General features: G+C 41.8%; 1 protein-coding gene across 5 annotated transcripts in view; it reads right to left on the reverse strand.

The window, feature by feature from the left end:
- Positions 1 to 8: 8 nt before the first annotated feature.
- WRN (WRN RecQ like helicase) overlaps positions 9 to 24,798 on the reverse strand; it is a 30,743-nt gene continuing 5,953 nt past the window's right edge. For 3 of the 5 annotated variants that reach the window (XM_029958428.1, XM_018069396.2, XM_029958427.1), the window contains exons 5-35: positions 24,521 to 24,669; positions 22,386 to 22,535; positions 20,772 to 20,844; positions 19,736 to 19,844; positions 18,803 to 19,205; positions 18,107 to 18,187; positions 17,606 to 17,750; positions 16,875 to 16,950; positions 16,393 to 16,460; positions 16,123 to 16,231; positions 14,481 to 14,549; positions 14,201 to 14,283; positions 13,576 to 13,682; positions 12,653 to 12,840; positions 12,387 to 12,564; positions 11,643 to 11,824; positions 10,872 to 10,973; positions 10,409 to 10,501; positions 9,028 to 9,169; positions 7,501 to 7,671; positions 7,323 to 7,417; positions 6,621 to 6,696; positions 6,399 to 6,472; positions 5,466 to 5,544; positions 5,060 to 5,172; positions 4,484 to 4,598; positions 3,791 to 3,916; positions 2,913 to 3,075; positions 2,405 to 2,619; positions 844 to 981; positions 9 to 138 (exon numbers count right to left, since the gene is read on the reverse strand). In XM_029958428.1, the coding sequence (XP_029814288.1) occupies positions 13 to 138; positions 844 to 981; positions 2,405 to 2,619; positions 2,913 to 3,075; positions 3,791 to 3,916; positions 4,484 to 4,598; positions 5,060 to 5,172; positions 5,466 to 5,544; positions 6,399 to 6,472; positions 6,621 to 6,696; positions 7,323 to 7,417; positions 7,501 to 7,671; positions 9,028 to 9,169; positions 10,409 to 10,501; positions 10,872 to 10,973; positions 11,643 to 11,824; positions 12,387 to 12,564; positions 12,653 to 12,840; positions 13,576 to 13,682; positions 14,201 to 14,283; positions 14,481 to 14,549; positions 16,123 to 16,231; positions 16,393 to 16,460; positions 16,875 to 16,950; positions 17,606 to 17,750; positions 18,107 to 18,187; positions 18,803 to 19,205; positions 19,736 to 19,844; positions 20,772 to 20,844; positions 22,386 to 22,535; positions 24,521 to 24,669 (3,998 nt within the window). In that variant the 3' untranslated portion in view covers positions 9 to 12. The remainder of the gene's footprint in view (positions 139 to 843; positions 982 to 2,404; positions 2,620 to 2,912; positions 3,076 to 3,790; positions 3,917 to 4,483; positions 4,599 to 5,059; positions 5,173 to 5,465; positions 5,545 to 6,398; positions 6,473 to 6,620; positions 6,697 to 7,322; positions 7,418 to 7,500; positions 7,672 to 9,027; positions 9,170 to 10,408; positions 10,502 to 10,871; positions 10,974 to 11,642; positions 11,825 to 12,386; positions 12,565 to 12,652; positions 12,841 to 13,575; positions 13,683 to 14,200; positions 14,284 to 14,480; positions 14,550 to 16,122; positions 16,232 to 16,392; positions 16,461 to 16,874; positions 16,951 to 17,605; positions 17,751 to 18,106; positions 18,188 to 18,802; positions 19,206 to 19,735; positions 19,845 to 20,771; positions 20,845 to 22,385; positions 22,536 to 24,520; positions 24,670 to 24,798) is intronic. The other 2 variants (XM_029958429.1, XM_029958430.1) reach the window with 2 other exon arrangements.

Genomic DNA, 24,798 nt, shown 5'->3' on the forward strand with positions numbered 1-24,798 from the left:
TGATTTCCCCGTTCAGCTGAAAATCCCTTTTCTGGTTTCCGTTTTGCATTTCTTGGTCTGGGTTACAGGTAGAACTGTTGCTGCTGCTGAGGTCCCAAACCATTCTGGCACCTTCCTCTTGGGAGGAAAATGAGAGTTCTGGAAAGAAATTAATAAACATGGAAGGAAATACACAGTAAACAGGTTGTCTCAGTTACACAGCTCTACTCCTCAATTTCATGTTCATCTGGAGACAGGAGCTGTTTAAATTGTTCCTGGAAGAGTTATGCCTCAATTTCAATACCTTATTCAAGTAACTGAGGGATTAAGAATCAAACTCTAACAGTGGGGAGAACCAAGACTGGAAAATATTTGCACTCACAGCAATATCCAGCTTCAAACTGAAGCAAGTGGTAGAGCAAGTGTTCCTGTTCAGAGACACAAGCTCCTTTTCCAATAAACCCACTAATGTCTGCTCATACAGCTTTTGTTTCTATAGACACCAGTGAAAAAAATCTAAGTGTGATGAGTATAGTCTCAGAACCCTCTACCTGAAAGAGAAAAAAGGAATCAAATGTCCTCTTAAAATGTTGGAAGCATCTGCCATGAGATAGCTGATGAGATATATACTGAGGGAAAAAAAAAAAGGGTCCTGTAACAGGGTGCTGATGTCTAAGTGGGATATTCAGGCACAGCCAGGGCAATAAAAGCAATATAGCATCACTGCATCAAGGATATCAATGAGACAAGTGGGGTGGCCAGGTTTTAGGCACAGTCAAGAACCCAGACAGAAGCTGGGAATTTGGTCTGTTGAAGATCCACACACAAATCAGCAGGTCTGGGCTGTGCTACAGGCAGTCTCACCTTGGGCTGTGAGTCAGCAAACAGCTCATCCTCCTCAGGGTCGAGGGCAGGCGGGTTAGAGGAGGTCACAGTGATGGGCTTCGGGGAGCCTGCTGCCCTTCTGCTCCCTGCCTGGCTGCCATCCACACTCCCCACAACCTTCACATGGGACAGAAAGGAAGCAAGTTGTGTTATTCATGTTCAAATGCATTTTTACAGCAGAAGCGTCAGTTAACAACAGCACAGTGGGCTCGGAGATGTTAACATTTTTTTACGTGATCCTGCTTGGTCACAGGTTGGCAGAGCTACCCTGAGATTTTTTGGATCAGCTACACATCCCTGTGTTACCAAAATCCACAGTAATGGCAAGTCTACCACATGCTTTATTAGAGTAAGAACATCTGTTTACTGAAGCCAAGGCACCGTGTGCAGATGGGTTTTCTCTGCTCCTTCCTTGGATGCTGGATTGATCCAATTACCCTGTAAAAGCAGCAGCAGTGTCAGGCTGTTCAAATCCAAGAACATCCATTAACAGATTTAAAAGCTGCTTGCTACAGGGAATTATTAGAACCAGGATATTTTCTGAAGAAGTAAATAAAGACTGTTTGGATTAGCTTTCGGATTTGCAGTCTACTCATTTGTAGAATATTAATTTGATTACTAATGGCATGTTATTCCTGTTATTAGCTCCAGGAGCTAACAGGAGCAGGAAAAAGTGTCATTAGAGCTCAGGCAACTGGAGTGCCAGGAGGTCAGCTGCAGGAAAGAGAAGGCTCAGACACAGATATTGTAGAAAGAAAATAGCACTAAGGCATGCAAGAAAAATCAAGTAGGCAAGATAGCAAGGCTTGAAAAATTGTTTGAGCTAGTCAGCCCAAAAACATGTAAGGAACAGACATGAACTCCCAGCACAGGCAGCAGAAGCACAGTTTGTCTTTTTTTTTTTTTTTACCATTCCCACCAGGAGCCACTCAGTGCAGGGTGCCATTTGTACAAGGTGCTGAAGTGGGACTTGGGGGACACAAGGCCAGTGAAGAGCTCAGACTATCCTGGACTTTCTCATAAAGCAAAGAGCTCCTTATTTCCCAAGATTTGTCCCCAAGGAGTCAGACTAATGGCATGACACTTGTTATCAGGGCTATGCTCAGCAGTTTTAAACAGAGGAATCCAAAGACAGAGACTACTGGCTGGCCTTGCCTTTTGCTTCCCACATCAGGTTGGTGATCAGGTACTAATATACAGAAGCAAGGCAAGGGCATGGCCTGGATTTGGTGGCTATGAGGGATCCAGCTTATCCAAGTTTTCAGGCAGGGAAGAACTTGGAATGTGTGTGACAAGTCATAGCTAAGCTGCACAGGTCTGACCTCGTCCTAGGTCAACACTTTTCCAAAAATAAGCCTCTATTTATGCTCTGAGCATTCTTCTGAGGAGATGAAAGCAGTTCTACTCAAAACTGAGTGAGAAATGGATTGGGGAGATGAGACACTAAGCACTGCTGGAAACAGCAAAGGGCTGTTAAGTCTGCTCCTACAAAGGAAACATTCTTTTACACAAGAACAGTTTTATACCTGCTTTTACTAACCTGTGTTTTATTCCACAAGGCACCTTCCCTGCTTGCTTGATCAGCTCCTGTTTTTTCCTGCTGCCCTTCTGGCCACACCAGCCTCCTTTTGATGCCTAAGCCATCTTGAGACTTATTTCTATTCTCTTTCTCCAATAGTGCAATTGTCATCTTGATGAGATACAGCTCAATATTTGCAGGAACAAGTTTTCTAATTACTTGAATTTTGGTTGTATCTTGGAAAAAAATAAATACAATATTGATTAGTTTTTAAGCTTCTTGCCCCTTATTCAGTTATGCTCTAATACACATTGGTTGTCCCTCATTAAGGCATAGGATGGATTAAGGCATGGAAAAGATAAGAAAATAAAACCATGTATGAGTTTGACTCATAAGATCTGGGATAAATTCTCAGTGTGTTTTCTGAGGATGCCAGTTCTACTTGGTCAGGCTGTTGTTTTTTTCCCCCAAAAACATTTGAGTAAATAGAGATTGAGGAGGGATGCTCAGTCTTTTCCATATGACTCACCTGAGTCAACGGGAGGATTACGGATAACATCAGTAACGACCCGCTGAACTTCAGGAGTCAATCCTGCTCGCTCCAGGCTGACAGGGAAGCCAGCTTTCATGGCCTGCAACAGGTGAGTGCCAACCACAGCAAGAGGCAGAGATCTGCACTCACTTATAGCCCTCTGGGGAAACAAAGGCAGAAGGGATCAACGTGGCACAATGGTCTGAAGCACAACCAAAAGCCTGGCAACTTCCCATTCCCAAAAAGCAATCAGGAGGTACCAGCACACAGCAGCGCAACAAAGTTCCCCAAAACACTGCATTACTCCTCACAGTTGCCTAATTTCCTTTCCAGCTTGTAAAGAAGATTTTTCTCTTGAAGCTACTATTTCACAGCTTAAGTGCAACATCTCACCTTGAATTTTGAGACTAAGCAGCTGTGGTGCACCTGACCTTCCAGAGGTCCACACAACACCCAACATCCATGCAGGACATGGATAACAGCACCAAAACAAAGCCCCCCCCCCACTTTCACATGTTGAATTCTTCTCTTAAAGCCTTGAAGAAGAACATCTCAAACTTCATTGACCCAAACTTGTACTTCTCAAGGAGAGATTTCCAACTGGTGTCTTGTACTCCTCAAAAAAAAAAAAAAAACCCCACCAGGTTTCAAGCTTCTACTCATTTCTCTCCAGGGAACACACAGTGTGCATATAATCATCAGGATTGGTGGATACAGAGCATCAAGTTGCCCATTAATAATTGTACAAGTATTTATTGTTAATTTGTCCTTAGGCACACTTAACTAAGGGACCATCTGACAAGGTTTACCCTTGGGAGGGGCAAAGCAAAGCTGTTAGTTTTCAAAGTAAAGTGCCTCCAGAGGGAAAAGCTTACCACAGACAAGTTTTTCTCTTGGAACAGGATATATGTGACGTGCTCTGAGGGAGAGAGGGCTCTAGCACACTTCCAGGGAGATGCTTCTTTCTGATCTTTAGGTGCAGATGTGGGGAAAACGTCAGCCTAAGTGAGATAAAGTAAAATAAAAAGTATTATATCCCAGTGACAACCAATGAGTCACCCTTCCATTATCTGAAGCTACCTGAATAAGTAACATTAACAGAATCATTCACCTCTCTGGAGGTTGGTTTTGACCCAAACTCAAATGTTCTACAAACAAAGAAAAGAGGGAATCCAGATGGACAGCCACATGTTCCCATCTTCTTAAAACAAGCATGAGGCTGTCCAAGGGACTTGGAAAAGAAAACTAGGCATTAAAAAAAGAAATAGTGTCCAGGTCAACACATCTTCTTAGGTATTGCTCATTCCATGTGAAACTACTCCATCAGAACAAACTGTGGCATTCAAGTCTGTTGCTTAGCATGGGAAACTCCTCTATTTGAGCTAAACTTTTTTTCAACACAGATTTACTGAAAACAACCGTAAAACCAGGAATGCTTTTGGTTCCCATTCCTAGATCATAATGCTTTTTTTGTGAAGCAGAAAGATGACTCGATGGAGTCCCATCGCTGCAGACCAAAATACAACAAGGCTCTTGCCAAAGCAGTAGATACCTCAAGTATGTCATACCTGTAAGTCATTTACTTGGCAGAAGTCCTTAATTTCAGCCAGGAGAGGGATCAACATGGTGGACTTGGCTTCAGACACACCATCAATTTTCTTCACGTTCTCAACACTTGTAGGCCTGGTTTGGGATGAAGAATAAAAAGCCACGGGAATGTGCTATGCCAACACTTGGAAACATCAAGTGTCTGTGAAGGACACACTTGGAGCACAGATCTCTTAATAAAAACTTGAGAGTATTATTACTGTAACCTTATGTCTGCAACTAATCAAGTTCACTGTTAGCACTTCTAAATCATAAAGCTTGACCACAGTCAAAGCTTCAAGTTTGCTGCTTAATACTTTGGAGAACCAATTTACCACAAAACATGTTTATTTGTCTCTACCTCCCACATAAGCCCCCAGCTCTTCCATGCATTAACAACGTACACATTCCCAAAATACTGTTGTCCAATGCCTTTCAGTAGCTGGGGGAGACACTTTGGATGCTTTACCCCTTCTCCCAAGAGAAGCAGAAAGGGGATTTGTGACTTGGCTTGCAGCCTCCCCAATTTGTATAACATATCTCCATGCTGGCTTTACCTTATCCGGGCCATCTCCACCAGGACTTTATTGGTTGCCAGGACAGCTGGAGGAATTTCCTTCTCATTAGCTACCTTCTGTCTAGCAGTCAGCAGTTTGCCATACAGAGCAGTCTGGGAAGAAGGGAGCCAAATTCTCATGAAGCAGCTCTACATCACTCAGAGGTGTAATTAATACAAGAGGAAAGGTTATCCACTTCCCTGATCTTTCCATTAATACACAAAACCCCCTGCAATCCTTTAACCTGTCCTAAGCTATTTAAATTCCTCTTCTAGGACTTTTATTCAAAACAACTCATTTTTAAGAGCTGTCCAAGCCAGCTGCTCCAACACAGGACAACTGTGGTTTGCAGTTTTGACTGCAATTCAGAGATATCCTCCCTATCCCCAACAAAGAAAACCCTTACCTCTAGTTCTTTTTCTCGGGATGAAACAGATGGTTCTTGGGGTTTCAAAGGAGATTTCAGTGGTGAACGCCCTGAAATACTAACAAAAAGACAGAAGTGTGAAGCAAGCTTTGCATTAGATCAGTTCATTCACACACTTCAACAAACACAAGCTCCAAAAAGCACTTGTCCACTCACGACACGATTCCGATGCCATCCCACCTCACATTTTTCCCCATGGAGAACATTAATCCTGGCAAAAAGCACTAATAACCTGAAAACCATCAGTGACAGGGAAACAGCTGCTGTGCTCCAAGTGGAATTAGCACAGCTCCCAGACTCAGGAACGTTTGTCCTTAATTAGCCTGCCATGATTATACTGCTATATCTGTTAGCAGACACGCTGGACTAAGAGCATCCTTTCCTAAGCACAGCACAAAATAACCCTTGATTTGGATTTTAGCTGTCCCTAAAATAATTCATCTTCCCATGGCTGCAGTGGCAATTATTCATTTAAGTGACACAGCCTCTTTTCCTGTCATCTGCCAGCATCAGAATAGTGGCCTGAAGGAGGAATCCACTCAGAAATACAAGGGGCATTTAATCTGAAGCAGCACATGAGCCAGGAAAACAAATTACTTGGTCTGCTTTTTGCAAAAGGTTATTAGATTTCTTTTGACCTGAGGGAGCCTCAACTTAGTCGTAGTCTTCTGCAGACCAGCAGAAAGGCAAAGTCCTCAAGTGATCTTAACTGTTAAATGTTGTAATAGCTCAAGGTTTTGAAATATAATGAGAGTTTTAGGCACTTGCCTTTTTTTTTTTTTTAAATGCATTAAACATTTTCACAGCCATTTCATAAGAGAATGTTCATTTTAAGGATCACTCTACAACCAGTATCCCTATTATTAACACAGTCAGAGTTAGGGAATTCTGTTTCAGTTTCAAATACTGTACCTGTTAAGCGCGTTACTGCTTCTTGGAGGAGTTTTACCTTTTTTCTCATATGAAAACATCTCATATAAGGACATCTATAAAAAAAACCAGAAGAACAAGACAAATGCTGCTTGACCATCTTTTCACTGAGGTTGCTGTTAGCAGCAAAATATTAATTTTAAGGGTTTTTTTTTAAATGAGCAAGGACGGATCACAGTGCAGGAGGGTTGTACTGGTACAAACCTGCTTGACTGGTGACTGTGCTGTTCCTCTGGTGCCTGGGGAGCGCTGCGCAGAGAGGACAGGCAAAGGTCTACTGCTGGAATAAAATTAATTACATCTTCATCAAATCAGACCAAATCATTTGTACAGTCACACTGCCCTTAATAAAAAAAAAAATTAACATTTCGCTAAGCAAACCAATTTCAAGTTGTTTGTGACAAACGGAATTTTCATGACAACCCTTGAAAGAGTTTTGATTTTAAAGATCCTATTAGCAGAGAAACCAGTTAGTACCAATTTTTTGGTTTGCACTAAGCACACAGCTTTCAGCATTGCTTACTGGTGAAATAATAAGCTATTTTTTTAATTCTAGAAGACAGAGCTCAAAGAGTCACAAGTGTACTAGAAGGCAAAACAAAACTGGTACTTTATCATCACCTTTATTAGCAACTCTGTGTAGGCACCAGAACAGGTTCCTACAGCCAGAACTGAAGAGCTTTGTTCTAATATTATTTCCTGTTGCAGCAAAGCCTCAGCAGTCCCCAGTTCATTATTCTTTCTGTTTTTGTGAAAGACCAAGCCAGCACTCTTTATTCAATTTAACCAGAAGCAAAAGCAAAACTAAAATTTCATGTGCTCTCCTGTCCAACCCCACCACCTCCAAAAGCAGGTTTCAGAGACAGAGCTGATGTTAGTGAAGAAGTGATCAGCTGCCATAATTACCTTCTAGAAGGCCTCTGCAGATTCAAGTCTTCACTGGACTGTAACAGAAGACTTGGATTTGAAGCAGATGCAGCTTTTGACAGCCAGTTTCTACCCTGTAAGAAAAAACTGTATGGCTTAGCCATGGATTTGAGAGCTCAGGGAAGCTCTTGATAGGTCATTTCACACCCCAAAGTACCTTCTGGGTGAGCACACAAATAGTTGCAAACTTGTTATGCCCTGAGACTTCTTTGAGGAATCCTTCCATGATCAGCTGCTGGCAGAGCAGTTTCCACCAGTTCTCTGGCCATTCTTTCCCACTGCCAAAGAGGGGGTGCCTTCGGAACCGGTCTGGCAAGTGCTGGGAGTTCTGAAATTTTTGAAAGAATCACATTGGTCCAGTCCTTGTGGAATCAAATTTTAAATACAACCCCCAACCCAAAACCCTGGAAAGTGAGGAGCTTCCTCTAATCTAATCCGCTCCTGCACTTTCTGACAAGATAGATCACGATTTTCTTTTGCATTAAAACCCCACACCAACCTACACTTACATCACAGAACTATTAAAACATCTCCCTTCATATAGGAGGAGATTACAGGAATGACCCAGCCATCCCCAGCAAAGAAATCAAGTCACCCAGTGCAGTTTGTATTCAACCACTTGAGGTCAACCTAACATTGCATCAGTTCAAACAGAAGCTGTTACCCAACAGCCTACAACAGTAAAAATAAGTTCACAAGTCCTGTTTAAATCCCAGAACACAGATACTAAGCCGGAAGCAAGTTCATTACACATGTTAGCTCTACTCCTCCTCCTCCTCCTCCAGCCTTCACTGCAGTGTTTTTCGTTTGTTTTAAAACATGGCTGATCTACTCATCTTACCAACGGTTCAGGCTCCAAAAAAGCTGATTAGCTTCTGTCTGATGGGTTTTTATGCCCCTGAACTCAGAGCCCAACTACTATTTCAGCCCAGAAAAGGCTATTCTTGTAGGCAGTAAAAGGCTATTCTGGATTTGCAGTGCAAATAGGGCAGAAGCTTCACTTACTCCAGTGATCTCATAAATGAATAGTCATTCACCGAAATCTGTTACAGAATATTTCTATCCCAACATGCTTGTGTGTCAACAAGCAACTTTAATGTCTTATTAAAAGGTTAAAAATGGACATAATTCACCCAGTTTTATCAAGTACTACAGGTCTTTCTTTCTCTCCTCAGTTTGTAAACATAAGAAGTGATTCTGCTCCTATTGTGATTTTATTTCCAGTGAGCCTCTTACTTCGTATTTCAAACAAGTTATCCTTTACTTTCATTCTAGTATCCTACTTCTAACCTCACCGCTTCGAGTCAGCCAGCAGCACAAAGCCACAGTGAAAGCACTCATTTGCTTTATTCAAACATAAACCAGCTATTTTTAAGCTGTTAAGATGTTTATTCTTCGTCCTGAAAAGGCTGTTCCTTTCAAGATAACCAAAGCAGTGTATTTTTATAACAAACTTTAAGGACAATCAGCTTGTTTGTTGTAAGGGAAGTGGTGCTGAGCAGCTTCACTGCTGATAGTTAAAACTCTCTCTATATACACAAATATCTATCTCTCCAAGAAACAGGGTATATACACAGGCACATAGATGTAAACCCATGTGTTGTTTGGTATATCAATCGAGAGGGACGCTGGAACAGCCCCCTCCACTCTCAGAACACATCCAAGGAGTTCAACTATCACTTACAGACCCTCGGAGAAGCAGAATGGGCCTTTTAGTCCCAAACTTCTCTTCCAGGGCGACCACTGCAGACAGCAGCTGATGAGCTTGCTTCCCAAAATCCTGCAAGCCACCCTCGGAGTCACTGGGGGCTGCAAGACAGGAGCCTCTGGAGGCAACAAAGAAAACCAAGTTTAATACAGGCAAATCAAGTCCCCGTTCCCTTGTTCCAAATATTATTGGTAGCTACAGGAAATAACCACAGGTGATTGATTTAAGTCTCACATTTTCGGTCCTAGTACTCTACACTTAAGACATGTTTAATTATTTATGTCAGTGTAGCTTCCAGGGTCTCACACAGCTGTCCAAGCCAAAAATAAGCAGTTCTTCCCTGTACCTGCTGTTACAGAACATTGCCCCAGCAATCTTCTGAATTGACTATTTAAATATTTTGGCTGGTTTAGGCATGTACAACATGCCTTTAATTGCACCTAATAGCCATTAGGTTTTTGTCTGTTTCTTTGAGAAAACAAAGGAAAAAAAACCAATGCATTTATTACTGACTGGAAGAACCCATTGAAAAGTTACTGGCACACATCACTCCCAAGGAGAAAAAGGAAAATTATCTATTCCAAGGGATTTCAGTTCTGCAATACAAATTCACCATCTGGCTCTTTACTGGCACAGCAACATGACTGCAAAGATTGAAATGATGATCTCTTAAACTCTCCTTTAGGTATTGCAGAGGCCGAGCAAAGACTTCTTAATTCCTGACATACTCAAGTGCAGTTGAATTGATCACCATTTTCCAGAAAACAACTCAGCATAATGTCTTGTCTTGGATCAGAAAGCACCAGGTTACCAGCAAGAACAAGGAATCCTTTATTATAACTTCAGGGAAAGCTTTATTGTAACTACAGAACAAACTGAGAAAGGTGTTTCTGCTCATGCCTCTGACTACAGACCCCCTGAATTCCCTTCAGCACATGCATGAGATTATTATCAAGGCTAAAAGAACACATGTCAGCACATGCTGTAACAGGAACACAGCTCCCTGGACACTGGGGCAATTTAGCCCACACCATTTGCAAGTGTTTTCTTTTGGGATTAATTACCCAACAGGGCTTAAACTGATTAATAAAAGTGTATTCACAGTTTCAGAGTGTTGCTTAAACCCTTATAGGAACTGTGACCATGCTCTATTCCAGGCTTTCCCCACAGCTTAACTTAGAGCTTATGGCTTGCTCAACTCATTAGAAAAAGGTTAGAGAGTTGTTCCAAAATATACCTCAGGCTGAACATCTGCAAGATCAGATGCATAAAAGCCAATTATTTTAGATAATTTGCCTTCTAAGTCAGTCTGAGAGAACATAACCTCCAGTATCAGTCTTCAGGGAAGAAAGCTTACCTGGACCTGCAATTATCACAGCATTCTTCTGTGCCCATGATGCCAGAGGAGACCTTTCGGAGCTGTTTGTCTTCAAAATGAGACAGGATGATTCTACCCAAGGGAATGGATGGAATTCAATGAAAGACCAAGAATTTACACATGAAATTTATTGCAGAAAACTGAGTTGAAATCAGCATCATTAATTAATTCACTAGGGAACCAATTATTTAGCTTTGATTCCTCTGAAGAAAAGGTTTGGGTTTTTTAAAGTAAATAAGGAAACACTTGATATATGTGTACAAATGTGCTGAAGGTTGTATTTTTGATACTGCTCATTAATATAAAATAGAATGTTCTGTGCTTGTAGAACAGACTCAGTGTAGGATGCCTTCTGGTTACAACCTCCAGCTGTGACCAAGTCAGTAGCTCTTATCAGAGCTGCCTCAAGTGACAAAACATAAAAGCAGGTTCTAGTACTCACTTCCTCCTGCAGCTGTTGGACACAAGGTACTTCTCCATTTTTGCCAACATCTTCAGTTTGTACAACCGGAACTTCTCATTGTGGATCTCGTTTATGAGGCGTCTGTCAGCCAAGGGGGAAAGTGAAGAGCCTTAAACACTCACCAGTATTCCCCTGTCTCACACCAGAAATGAAATGTGCCAGGCATTCAGAAGGAACAGCTAGAAAATATATCCTACAAAACCCAGCCCCAAGCTGCCTGCCTGCTTCTCCACAGCCTTGATCCTGAGAGCACAGGGCATACTCAGAAAAAGAGCACTTTTCCCCACATTCTTCTAAATATTATTCCATCAGAATATTGGAACTCCTTCCAACCTCACAGGCTACTGAACTTCAGAGATCCATGCCAAAAATGCACCAAGGAGGGAGAAAAGAGCAGAGGGCACTGAGAGCTGCTTCTCTCACTCCCTAGTTGTCTAGTCTCTGGCAATTTGTCATCAGCTCCACTGCCTGATTGCAAAATACGCTGGGATATCATCACTCTTCTTTTAAGAGCCTCGCAGGTGACATGTTAGGACATATCTACCTGTTGTCTCATTTAATATCCTTCACAGTAATCACTGGAAGCATCCAACTGAGAAAATAACATGGGACTACTTGATGGGAATACGGAGTGCTCGTTCTGGCCCTGCCCTGAGCTGCTGCTCGAGCCAAACCTGAGCTAGCACCCTGCACCACAGGGCATCAAAAACTGTTCTGGTTGTGTCAGATCAGTTGTTCCCAGTCCTTTACCTGTTACAAGCCAAGTCTGTTGCAGCCCACAAGACGTGGCAGGAAGCAGGAAGCCCATCCCGGCCAGCTCTCCCGATTTCCTGGTAATAGGATTCCATTTCCTTCGGGGCACCGTAATGAATAACCAACCGGATATCGGCTTTATTGATGCCCATTCCAAATGCCACTGTAGCCACAACACACTACAAAACAAGAGGCCACATGCTGAGTGTTTTCAAGGGAGCACAAAGAATAAGCCTGGATTAATGTTCACACTCTTGGTGACAACTTGTTGGTACAGACTCAAAATCCAGTTTAAATTACAACAGCTTCAGACTCACATGTGGCTACCTTAAGTCTGATTTTGGCCAGAGCACAGCCATAGGATTATAAACATGACAGGAATGATGTGCTGAGGGAAATGCAGGAGTGTTTTCAAGTAGCTGTTCTCAAAGGTATCGTGAGAAGGAACACAAGTACCAGGATAGCACTGTTGCCTAGGAAAAAAGCAGCTCACAAATTGTGATCATGTTGGTCCAGCCATCACTACTTTCCTTAAATGTCATGCATTTTTTAAGGGAATTACTACAGAAATCGCCAAGATAAGCCAAGAATCTTATTACTGTCAGCATAGACCAGCAATTTCTTTGCCCAGAACTGGAGACAGAAGAAACCTGTAACACATACTGATGGTCCAAAATTCTTTCTACCACCAGAAACTCTGCAGTTATAAATAGGACCAAGTGGATTTTGTTTCCTCCATACCTGAATTTCATCCCTCATGAACTGGTGGTGGGTGTCTCTCCTCTGTTTGTTCCCCATTCCAGCGTGGTAGGTACCACAGGCCACGTTGAGTTTATTCAGTTCAGACACTACTTGCTCAGTGGCCTTTCTTGTAGGGCAGTAGATGATAGTGGGGCCTTCAAACTCATACACAGAACCGCTTAAAATAATAACAACATGTAAAGAGACTGAACAGAGGAAGTCATCCACCTGCAAGAAGTCTGAGGGATCAACAAAACCAGGCTTACCTTCCTTTCCTAGTTAGGAACTGTTTCAAATCCTTACAGATATCTCCACTTTGTTGTCCAACTTCCAAGTACAGGTTAGGTCTGTCAAAACTAGTACAGGTAACCTGGGGATTCCTCAGGTTCAGGCATTTCACTATGTCCTCTCTAATTGAGGGGCTTGCAGTTGCAGTTAAAGCAACAATGGGAACCTGCAATGAGAAGTAGAAAAACATCCATGACCTTTCATTAATTTCTTTTTTTAACCAAAAAACTCAATAGGATACTGATACAGAATGTAAACAGGCAGTTGAATGAGTTTATGATCACTGGATCAGGTCAGTTATTTGACAAATGTAGTTCATATTCAGCTTCCTGAGCATTTAGGATCAAAGTTCCAGGACAGCAGACAGGGACAGAACTCCTAAAACATCAAGTTTAATTCTGAAAGTGTGTGTCTTCCATGACTCCACAGTAATTTTCTGATGTGATTAGCTAAATTTAGGGAACATAGGATGAAACTTCCAATAAGAGCATGTAAAGTTCAGGTCTAAATTTTTAAGCTCATGCAATAAATGCTTGAGGAGTGTCTAGAAATGAGTTGCATGTTCCTACAATTCACTCAGTCAGGAAAAAAAAAAAAGATAAAAAAAAAAAATCACTCAATGTTAAATCAGAAGCTTAGGAACATCATGTCATCATGTTCCACAGCATAGGGATCCAAAGCAGTTTACATTTCAGAAGTTTCTGGCAGCCCAATTTCAGAATATCCTTCATTTAAGCATTTGGAAAAGAAACCACAAAGTCCAGTCACTGACAGGGACTGCTCAAACTCCAAGCCAGCATGGTCAGTACACCCAAAGGACAAGGTAAAAGAACCTGCTATTTCCAAACTATCACACAAAATCCTTCTCTTTTATTGGAAACCCAACACATCCAAACCTCACCAGTGGCAGAACCTTCTTTAGTGAGCCTAAAGTTCTGAAGGAGTTTCTGAAGTCGTGGCCCCACTCGGAGACGCAGTGAGCTTCATCCACAGCTATGAGGGTGATACCTGGTGGGCACAAAACCACAGCACAGACATGTGAACTGCTGACAGCACTAGAAACTCAGTTCCTTGCTAAAACAACTCCTGGAGTTTACATGCCTTGATTTTACTCAATGACCTGTCCACCAGCTGCATCACCTTTGCTAAAAAGAGCATTTTTAAGATGCATTACTGCATTTGAAAACACCACTTCATTGTTACATTCAGCTGAAGACCAAAGAAATAGAAATACTAAAAGGCTAAAATATTTAGTGTTATGCATTTCAATTCCTGTGATTCAACAATCAGTGCTTTAGCACCTCTGTTCCCAAATAATTGCCCAACATTCCCAGGCCACGATCATGCTAAAGACACTACTCACATTTTTTTATCAATGACAGGATCTCATGACACCATTTATTTACAGTCACTACACTACCCTCACCAAGGAACTAGTGAAAAATCTTCAGATATTCAAAATTTTTAAACAAAAGTATTAATTTAATCAGCCTGGCAACTCACCCACAGCCTTATCCTCAACTTACCAACAGTTTTGTCAAGATCCTGAAGTAACTGTAAGTTCCCAGAACAAAACTCTGGAGTCATGTATATGACACTGTACTGACCTCTGAAAGACCAAAAATACACTGTCAAAGGAGAGAAAACCCCAGACAAGTAAATTCAACAAAGTCATGATTGTCTTGAAAAGGGAAATGAGAACAAGACCAGACTTCTGACAGGGAACAAGAGGAACTCAGTGAAGACCATAGAAAGCATTCCAGAAGAGTCACACCCACAGTCCCAGAAAGCTTGGCTAAGACTCACCCTCTGATGGCTTCCTTGACCTGTTTTGACTGAGCTGAACCAAGGAAACAAGCTGGAATCCCTGACATTCTGCAGAAATAAAAAAAGCACAGTCATGAACACATCTACTCTCCAAGTTTTAGCTTCCAGCCTGTGCCAGCATTTCTAAAGGAAGTTCAAGCTGTGAGGTCAGAGACTATTTTCTTCAAGGATCTTTGTGGGGAAAATCCTTTCAAAAAAGCAAGAGTGGTCCATGGCTACTCCTGCCACCCAAATCCTCTTCCACTTCCCTTTCAGTTCTCTCCACAAGAGACACATCAGATGAGTACAATTAGGAATTGGAGAAAGGAAAACCATTTTCCTTGCACAGGAGACAAGTTCACTAATAAAACATCTAAAAGAATTTGCTAAATGTATTTTCTTTAACTATTCTCTTATGCAGTCCATCATACTTGGATATTAGCATGTTAGCTCACCATTTTTTTGCCTTGACATTCTATCTTTTGTGAGCTACTCATGCTGCATCTGCTAATTTTCCATCAGGCGGCTGCTTTTTAATGACAAACTCCATAATAACCAGCTCAACCAATTTCTATTTTAGCTCTTAATGCAATAAATCACCGAGTTTTCCTACATCTCTTGGTCTTCACAGCTGCTGAGCAGCCAGACTGACAGACAAATTACTGAGTGGCAGCAGACTGTAGAAATTCAGTCTCCTGAGCCTTCAAAATGAATGACCCACTGGGAATGCAGTGAATAAACCCTCTCCACTGAGGAAAACAGTGGAAAAGTCAAAGCAGCAGCTGAATACACAGACACCCTGCTGAGTAATACCCAGTCAAGGAGCTGAGGCTGTCCAGCCATTCACCTGCACACAGTCATGAAAATGCCACACATAATTGATGTTTCTCACTTCAAAACATCTTCATATTCCCCCTTTCACAAAAGCCCCCTTTTTCCCCAAGTTGGACCAGGCAAGAATGAACTAGATAACTCAGTGTGATTCCCACAGCTTCAATGAACAAGTGTCAGAAGTGAACAGCTCTTACAATAGGAAGCAAGTGTGTGTGCAGAAAGCATTATCAGGTATTTAAAAAAAAAAAAAAATCAAACAAAATTATCTTGACAATACCTGTGACTGCTCATGTGAAAGCCATTTGGTGTCACCCACAAAGTTTCCCCCCTCAGATCTTTTAAGTGAAGAGGCCAACTTTTAGGAGACCTACTGCACTGTCCCTCTTGAAAGCCTGTGCTATAACTTGGATCTGAATTGCCTGCAGCTTCCAGCTACTCAGATGTCACTTCTCAGACTCAAAGGAAGCCCTGCCCAACTCTGATAGAACTCCCACAGGCTGAAACAGCCCATGAAGCTCCTCTGTCACTTCAGTCTGGGCAAAAAAAGGCCCACGAACCCAGAAATACTTTGTGTGTTCCTTCAGAAACCCCACAAAGATCCTTTGCAAATTCAGCCTATGGTTCACCTACCTGGCAAACCCAGGGATTTGAGACTGTCTACACAGCCAGTGTGTGTTCCTGGAGAAACATATGCTCTACAGCTGACACACAACAGCTTCCACTTGAAGCCCCAAGGAATGCCACAGGCAGGATCTGTGTTTCCACGGGCAATGCAGCAGCAGCAGCTTGTTACCACCACACTACTTACGTCAACTGCAGCACCTGGTCCTCCATCAGGGAGATGAGAGGACAGATGACAACTCCTGTACGTCCAGTATAAACAGGAGGGAACTGGTAGCACAAGCTTTTTCCATAGCCTGAAAGAAAAAGGGGCAGAAGTGAGACATCATGTGCCCTACACACTAAACCAGACAATCCCAAAACCTTGTCAGCCCTAGACAACATGTTGGTTCTGCTAGTCCCCCCAAAAAGGGAATAATTTTTTTTTGCTGTTTCTTAGGGTGTAAAGGTAACTTACCAGTTGCCATGACAACAAGATTATCTCTTCTGTCTTCTAAAAGAGAATTGATGACTTTCCACTGGACCCTTTAAATTAAACAAAAGGGGAATACTTGGATTTGTGCCACCACACAGAACAAGTGAATGGTATGAAACTGCATATTCTGTTGAATTGTAAGTTATAGAAAGCCTTGAGGCTGCCTTAGAGTGTTGTCTTTGCATAGTGCAGCCACTCAGACTACTGCAGGTGGGCCCAGGAGTGTCCAAGGATCTCCAACAGGACTAAGGCAAACAGCATTTGATGCAGACATTCAGAGGAGATCACAAATAATAACTGTAGTTCCCACAGTGTTTGTGGATCAGTTACCTTCAACAAGGAGATTGTAAACAGGACCCTTGATTTGTTAGTGGGTTTGTTTAAGGATTAATAAAAACAACATCCAGATTGAAAAAAGGGAAAGAAAAAAAATCAGTGTCCATTTTAACAGAAAATACACTCACAGTTTAAATGAAGAATGCCCAAAATAGGTCTTCAGACACGTGATGTGGCTTTCACCAGGTTCTGGCAGCAGCGGATCTTTAGTGGGAGAGAAGAAAAACCAACTCATCTGAGATTAAATTTTAAAAAGATGAAGCACTCTCTTGACAAACAGCAGTCTGCTTGTGATGTTAACAGTCACTAACAGCCTGTTAGTGATGCCCAGGGCTTAGAATTTGGGCAATTCCAGTGAAGAGAGACAAACTCAAGATATTTACCAGCTAGAATGAAGGATTAAAAAGAGCAAGAAGGCTCCTCAGAGACCCCACAGGAGGAGGAGAACATATGGCTTGATTAATGAGATATAGCAATAGGACTGTAATGCATTACTGCTTCATTTGGAACAGGTTAATCCAAACAAATCGAGGTGTATTTCTCCTCACATTTCAGCCTCTTCTCCCCATTAGATTTGTCTCCACAGGGAGAGCCCCAGAGCATTAGTTCCAGATCACCCTCCAAGGCATAATTTCCTAAGGATTCTGCCATGAAGCAGCAACAGGAGAACAAAACAAAGGCAGATATGGGAGGTGCCATCTTTACATTTTCATCTTTACACAATCCAAGTTCTCCCTTACAAGTCCAGGTGAGTTTTTTCTTTCTGTTTTAAGAAACCACATGTTGCTGTGCTTCCACAGCTGCTTCTACAGACAGTCAGTTTGTTTAATCATGCATTGAAATTAAAAAAAAGAACTACCAAAATGTTCCTCCTCTTCTTCCTCAATGCCTTCCTCTTCATCACCATCTGGTGCTACATTCACTTCTGTGTCAGGAGTTTTCCTGGCTTTAGTGGACCCTCTTTCAGGTACAACTCCTTTAGAATCATCTACATCATCTAAAGACTGAGAAATTTGGACAAAAAAGTTATTTTGGAGCATGAATGGGTAGGTAAAATGAGGTATCTGAGGTAATATGATATTTGGACATTTAACTTCTAAACTAGTTATAACTTAAATCTAGTGTGGGGATCCAGTCCAAGTTGGCATAGTAATGATGCAACAGGATGCAAGTGATATTGAAGTCTAACACCAGAAAACTGAATTCTTTAGGTATCCACACCTTTATCTTTTGTCCACCTTCTGTAAGCAACACTGTTTTACTTCATATTCCCTCCCCTCAACTATGCTCCAGTTCACTGTGATCCCAGAGCATCATCACTATAAAAAAAAAACTGAAAGATAAACCCTGAGGCACTCACTTTTAACATCTCCATTTCCAGTTCTTCATCACTTTCAATGATACAGGAAACATTTTGTTCGTTATCTGTGGAATATTCCTCCTAAAAAACAACCAAAACAATATAAAAACCCACACAATTTTCTTATTAGTACCAAAGTTATTTCTGTTTTACCCACAAGCTTCTAAACTTCTGTACATATTATAAACCACTTCTCTGCATGCTTTTGCTTCTTACCAGAAGCAGTTAAGCTCAACATTCAGCTCTGAAGCTTGTCCACTAAAACCAAAATATTTGTAGGTAAGACAAAAAACCAGCAGTACCACCACATGTGTGACACACTTGGAACATAAGAAAATATTAATCTGATTGAGGAGGCATCAATCCACACTCAGTCACTAGAAGGACTATTAGTTTACAGATCCCTTAGAAACAGAGCTGCTTTTTACTCATGACCAAGCTGAAGATGCTCTAGTGCAGAATTTGTCCCCATACTGCAAGGAATTCTTTGGTAACATTCTAAGAAGTGAAAGAGGAGAACTAATGAGACCACCTAGACCTCCTGTATTTGGTACCACTCCTTCCAAACACATGACTGAAGAGCAGCTTTATGCTTGACAACCTTCACAGGTACTTCCCAGACTGAGCCCTTCTCCCAAAACACTTGAATATTCTTCCAGGGATAAAAACTCATTAAATCTTGTGGGAAGTAATTACCTCAGGTGCAGTTTCCTTGACCAACTCTTTTGCAGCCTGATCTTCCAAGACCTGAAGTTCTTGCTCAGTGATGTCCAGTGATATGAAGTCATCTCTCTCTTTGTCCATAGATCTGACTGCTGCAGCCCTATTTTCCACAGTGTTACCTCTCTCTGCTTCCTCTCCATTACTTTCTCCCTCCCAGAGGAGAGCCAGTGTAGCATCAGAGCAGATGTTAAAATCACCTTCAAGTTGTTTAGCACATTCAGCTTTTTGTGCTTCAACATTTGCTGACTTGGCTTCAAAATTTGTTGGAGTTGCAGCACCACAGCTCCTCTCCAGTCCAGAAGGGGAACCTGAACCCAACAATGTGCTTCTTAAGGCATTTATGTTCTCTGATATCTCAGCCAGTATTTCTGCAGCCCTGGGAAGTAAAGCAAAGCAGTTACTGACACTCATCTGAGCTACAAGCAGAACAGAGGATTCTGAAGTCATCCATCTCTCCAGACTGAATTTGTCCAAAACTTCACACAGAAACAGTCACTCAATATAGAACTGACATTCCACTTCTGTCAGAAGAAAATTAAGATTTCTTCACACTGAAAAACCCCTATGAAGGCCCTCCAGAAGCACTGTGATATGGCTCCCCTGCTTAGATAAACTCTCTGGATTTCTAGTGGGCAGTCACACAAGAGCCCTGAGTAGTTAGGAAAAAAGGTCTTGCTGTGCATTTCAGCAAGAAGAAAAACTCAGCCAAGTTCAGTGTCAAACTCACTGCAATTAGATCAGTGCAAACATAAATTGCCACATATAAAGGCAACGTTTTCTTGGAAAAGGACACACAGATAACAGTTGGCTTTTCACTCACATGTATTTTGTTGTGTGGGACCTCAGAGGTCAAGAGAACACCCTGATTTTAGAGGCAAAGTAGAGACAAGTTGGCAAAAAACTGACCTCTGAAAGTTTTCCTGTTGTCCAGAAGAGGCAGGGATGTGAGAAGCCAGGTCTGTTATCTCTTCAGCCAGTGAAGTCAAGCGCTCCTTCACACCCTCAGACATGGCATCTGTAAGAAATGTCATCAGTTATTTCACAATAATTGGGGTCTAACATCTATATGCAGTTCAGTCCCATTCCAGTAACTACATTTCTACAAGATCTACAGCTGATAAAACAGCTTTTTTCAGGGCTTAAAAGTTGAGTACCCAGGGAATCAGGCCAAGCTTCCACGTGCTTCTGCACTGCATCTCTTCCATTACACATGCTCAGGGAAAACAGATACACAACAGGATCACTACAAAGTGATCCTTCCCTGCTTCCCTCCAGCTTCCAGAAAAGAGCTGCTAACACAGATATGCTGTTTAAACCAAGGCCAAAAAAACTGCAGCTCCTATTAAGGGGATAATAAGGTCACTTCTGTCTTTGACAGAAGACAAAAAGCCCCCTTTTCAGCCCTAAGATCCCTGTCATACTTCCTTTATGAAAGATGTAACTGAACAAAAACTAGGACATTAAAATCACTTCTCTAATGAAGTAAATAATGCTAAGGTGCTCTAAAACATTTGGGTCCTATTTATGTGCCTCAAGGAAAGCATTACTCCATAACATGGTTTGTTTTGTGGCCTTTATTTGTTCTAAAATTACATACTTGTCCCTGAATCAGCAGAACTGAGATTAACTCACTGAAGTGTTTCCATAAACAAACTGGAATGACAGCAGGAATTCTTCCCATCTCTGTGTACAGCAGAGACAAACACAAACAAACAGCATCCTCAGACTGCATTCCTACATCCTACATTTTGAAAACAGTCACAGGGTATAGTAACCCTGGGCTTACAAGAGTTTTTACTGTCTGCTCCCTCTGGAAGTGATCTCCAACCATCAAGAAGCTAAACAACCCTGATATTATTAAAAAAAACCCAACAACTAATTGGGAAATGGAATATGGAATTGCACATTGAACAAATTCCTTATGCCTGAATGCATAACTTACCTGTCCTTACACAAAATAGCTTTTGGTCACTGTTATTCATATTTTTCAGTTTTTCATGAACTATGTAGCCAGCCTACAAGGGAAAGGAAATAATTAGTTCTCAGCAGAGAAACAGCATCTGTGAGACCAAACTAAGAAAACTGGGAATTAGTCAAGCAAACCATTGCACAAATACATTGTGAACAGTAAATTCCAAACTGTTGGCCCACTGTCCCACCCCAACTCCATCATCCATCAGGACCAGGTCACATGTTACAGAAGGCTGCACAAAAGACTAAATCCTGACTTGGGATCCCCTTTGGAGCAGGATACTCTTACATAGATCCCAGAATGGGCATCTTGGCAAGTCTGCTGCACACACAAAGCTCCCAGCCCCACCATCTGCTCACCTCATTCCGATTTCATGCTGTGCTCCAGGAAAGAGCTACAAACCTACCAAGGTGGATTCAGTGTGTTTAATATTTCCCTTGATATGAATAATAAGTTGTAACAGAAAAATACAGCCTGAAGCCAGGAATGTGCTAATTAGGCTACACATGTTAACCAAAGCATCTCAGAGAAGAAAAAGAAACAAGTTACTCCCTCATGTTATCCTGGGAGGCTCCAAAAGGCAGGGCAGGTGAACAGAGCATGGTGGGAAAGATGCATCACCTGGAAAAAGCTACAACAGCTAAACCAGGCACTAAAGGAAAAAAAAAAAAAGCTCTTTTCCTTACTGGTTTGGGTCTTCTCAGGTGCTAAACCCTCCATGGTTGAATATTTAACTAACCTAGAAAATATGCAATGTTTCCCTGAGCCAGAAAAGAAGAGACCACTGACCCAAATTCCCTCCCTCTATCTAATCCTAGAAATAAAAGCTTTAGGGGATTTCTTTTTGCTGCCATAAGGAATGATTTTCTCCCAGGAAGCAGGCAGGACCCAGTAGCATGTTGGAAAAACCCTGCACAGAACTACAGGAAAACTACACTGCTTCCAAATAACGAAAAACCAGGGATTTCTACAGAGCTATAAAAATTCATATGCAACTAAGTAATTCTTCCTGAGAATCCATACTGTGGATCTCTTGCATTACCCACCAGAGAAGGTTGTGTTTCTTCTAAATTTAGCTTTCAAATTTCATCTCACATCATCTATTCAGCAGGATTTTGGTTCATAAACAGCTAAGAAAGATGAAAATTATTGTCCTTAAATAAACCCCAGCCAAGCCACATCTACATGGGATAGTCACACTGCAAGAATTTAGCCTTCCTCCGTACACAAAATAACCCTGATGGCTCCAGGAAAACTCACTTCCCTGAGGTGACAACTTGAAATGACTCCAAATGGACAGACTACTCCTCAGGCACACTCGGTGCCCACACTACCTGGCACATTCCAAGCCTAAAGAACATCCCATGAAGCTCTGGAAGAACATTTAGCTTTAAACACTTCAGACAGACAAGGAGTTGGGACAGCAACCCCGCTGGTGGCATTCCCACCTTGAGGCCCCCCACGTGCACAGTGGATCTCAGAGCATTCCTAGCTATCAGAAAGGCAGTAAAAGCAGCAGCTAAGAGCACACTAGGGAAGGAATTCATTCCCAGAGGTGGAATGGTGATCCCACGGGGTACCTACATAGGCATCTGTGGCCGCATACAGCTTCTGCTCCTCACTGAGTGGAAACTTCTCCCAGTTGCTACAGCGGACAGACTTATCCTTCAACAGCTGCTTCCCAAAAAGGTGTTTCACCAAACCATTCAGACTCCACATCTCCTTACACTTCAGCTGGGAAAAAAAAAAAAAGAAAAAGAGAACAAAAACCAAAAAGAGAGGATTTGTTTAAAAGGGAAAGCAACTGGACCTCGCAGAATGTATCCCCAGAAAGAGCAAATTGTACTTACTCCCTCACTGGAAGCAAAGAGCTCTGGGTTAGTCAAAACATATTTAGTTTTTCAAAGCAGTAACCCTTCTCAGTACTGTCACACAATCAGAAACAGGAAAACCTAGACAAAGCAGTCTCTAGGTTGATAAAATAAAAGCTCTGGACTTAAACAGCATCACCTCTTTCCTCCAGGACTTTTCAATTATTTGCCTTTCTAATTAGAAAAACTCAATATCAAACACCAGGGATTTATTTAATAAAAAAATGCAAGAATAGTCAAGTCTAACATCTTTTGTAAGTCTGAAATCAAGTCCAAAGCAGAAGAGCACAGCTATAGCCCACACTAACCACTATTCTATGTGCTGGGAAGCAGCTCATCCCAAGTCTCCAGGAGTCACCCCAGCACACTGCTGTTCCCAATTGCTCCTGAAATCACTTGTCAATCAGAGCTGCTACACACTTTTGTCTTCATAGCCAGTCTGGGAAGCTTTCCTTCAGAGCCCAGGAAGCCAGCCCTCAGGAGCACAGCCTGCTGTTATTCCAACTTGGAAAACATGCACAACTATGGTGCCTTACAGCAGCAGTGCAGCATTATCAGCTCATCCTCTCAGATCTGGCATAAAAAAAAAAAAAACAACCCTCCCAACTGTTCTTTTTAGGCTTCCCCAGCCTCCCCCTTGCATTGTGCCATTATATATAACCCCGTTCTTTGTTCTCTCAAGCTTCACTTTCAAGTTTATTTTTGGTTTGTTTTCTCTTTAGCAGAAGACTTTTAAGCTGCTGAGATCACACTGCTCATCTTCATAACAAATTATCCCAAGTCGAATGAGGAGATTAAAAAAAAAAATAAAATAAGGGTGACCAAGGAAACTCCAAATTTGAGAAGTAGCAGCTCCTTTCATTGCTTGAGCAAAACAGTTGAATTTGTACTATTTCCAGTCCACTGGGAACTGGAATTTTAAGGTGGCTCATGCGGAAAGCACTGCCCCAAATGCTGATGGTACATCACAGAAGGAATGGGAAGTGCATGGAGAGACAGAGCACAGGTCAGGAAAAGCCTTGCACATACACAGAGAAGAGCTTCAAAGGGACATAAGGAAATTTTTTAAATTTATATTTATTTATATTCATTTTATTTATATTTATTTAAAGGAAATAAGAAAGGCAGGATGATCTGGAAAGAAATGGACCTTTTGCTCTCTTGCCTAAAAAGACAGCACAGGTCTCCCTACATTAAATGATCTCTGGAACTGAACTGAAATTCAGGGTGTGCCAAATGCAGCACAACCTGTAAACAACAGGTCATCAGGTGTTCAGAAAGTGCGCCCACATGAGAGCAGAGGTGACACCAACTTCAGAATCATGGAAATCAAGATATTTCTACAGCTCCAGACTGTGTGGCAAACACTCCCATGTGGAGGACTCCAAGGAAGTAGACCTTGATGCTTCCCTCCAGCACCCAGCAGGCCATGGCAAGGAAGGCTTCCTTCTTGTGCCCTATTTACAAGGTTCAGTCATTGCTGAGACAATGACACCACTGCCAGGAGAACCCTGACTGGACACAACCTGGCAATTTCCATCATTAGGAATTAAAGGAAAAGCAGTTGTGGCTGAATTTAAATGCCATACCTTGTAAATACTAAAGGTGAACAAACCTGAAAGGGGACAAATGTTGATTAGGATCTGGCTCACTGACAGACAGTACTCAGTTCTGTAGGCTGTGAGAGGTGTTTTTAAGCTGTTCCTAAATAAGAGACAATAGATCTCTGCTTTATCCCAATGAACACGTCTGCTATGGGAATTGAACTCCTATCGAGACAAGCAAGCCTCCTTTTGTACACCACAATAACAAGATTCCCTCCCACAACAAAAAGGTTTTAAGTTTTACTTTCTCATTAGCAACGTCAGCCAGCTCCACAAAGCTCTTCAGTTTGATTTCAAAGTCACTCATCAGCTTCCATTGATCTCCCTCAATTCCTACGCCAACCTTTTTAATTGTTTCATCTTCGAGCAGCCTTTTGAGTCCCTTGGGAAAACCTAAAATAGATTAAGCCCAAACATGAGAAACTAAATACTGGAAGATGCCAGAAAGTCTAATGGAAATGACAAAATCTGAGCACAAAGGCCACCTGCAAAACCCTGGGCTTTCAAAGGAAAACTCCCCAA

Source organism: Manacus vitellinus, unplaced genomic scaffold (genome assembly GCF_001715985.3).
Source record: "Manacus vitellinus isolate BGI_N305 unplaced genomic scaffold, ASM171598v3 scaffold_153_pilon, whole genome shotgun sequence".
NCBI classification, from domain to species: domain Eukaryota; kingdom Metazoa; phylum Chordata; class Aves; order Passeriformes; family Pipridae; genus Manacus; species Manacus vitellinus.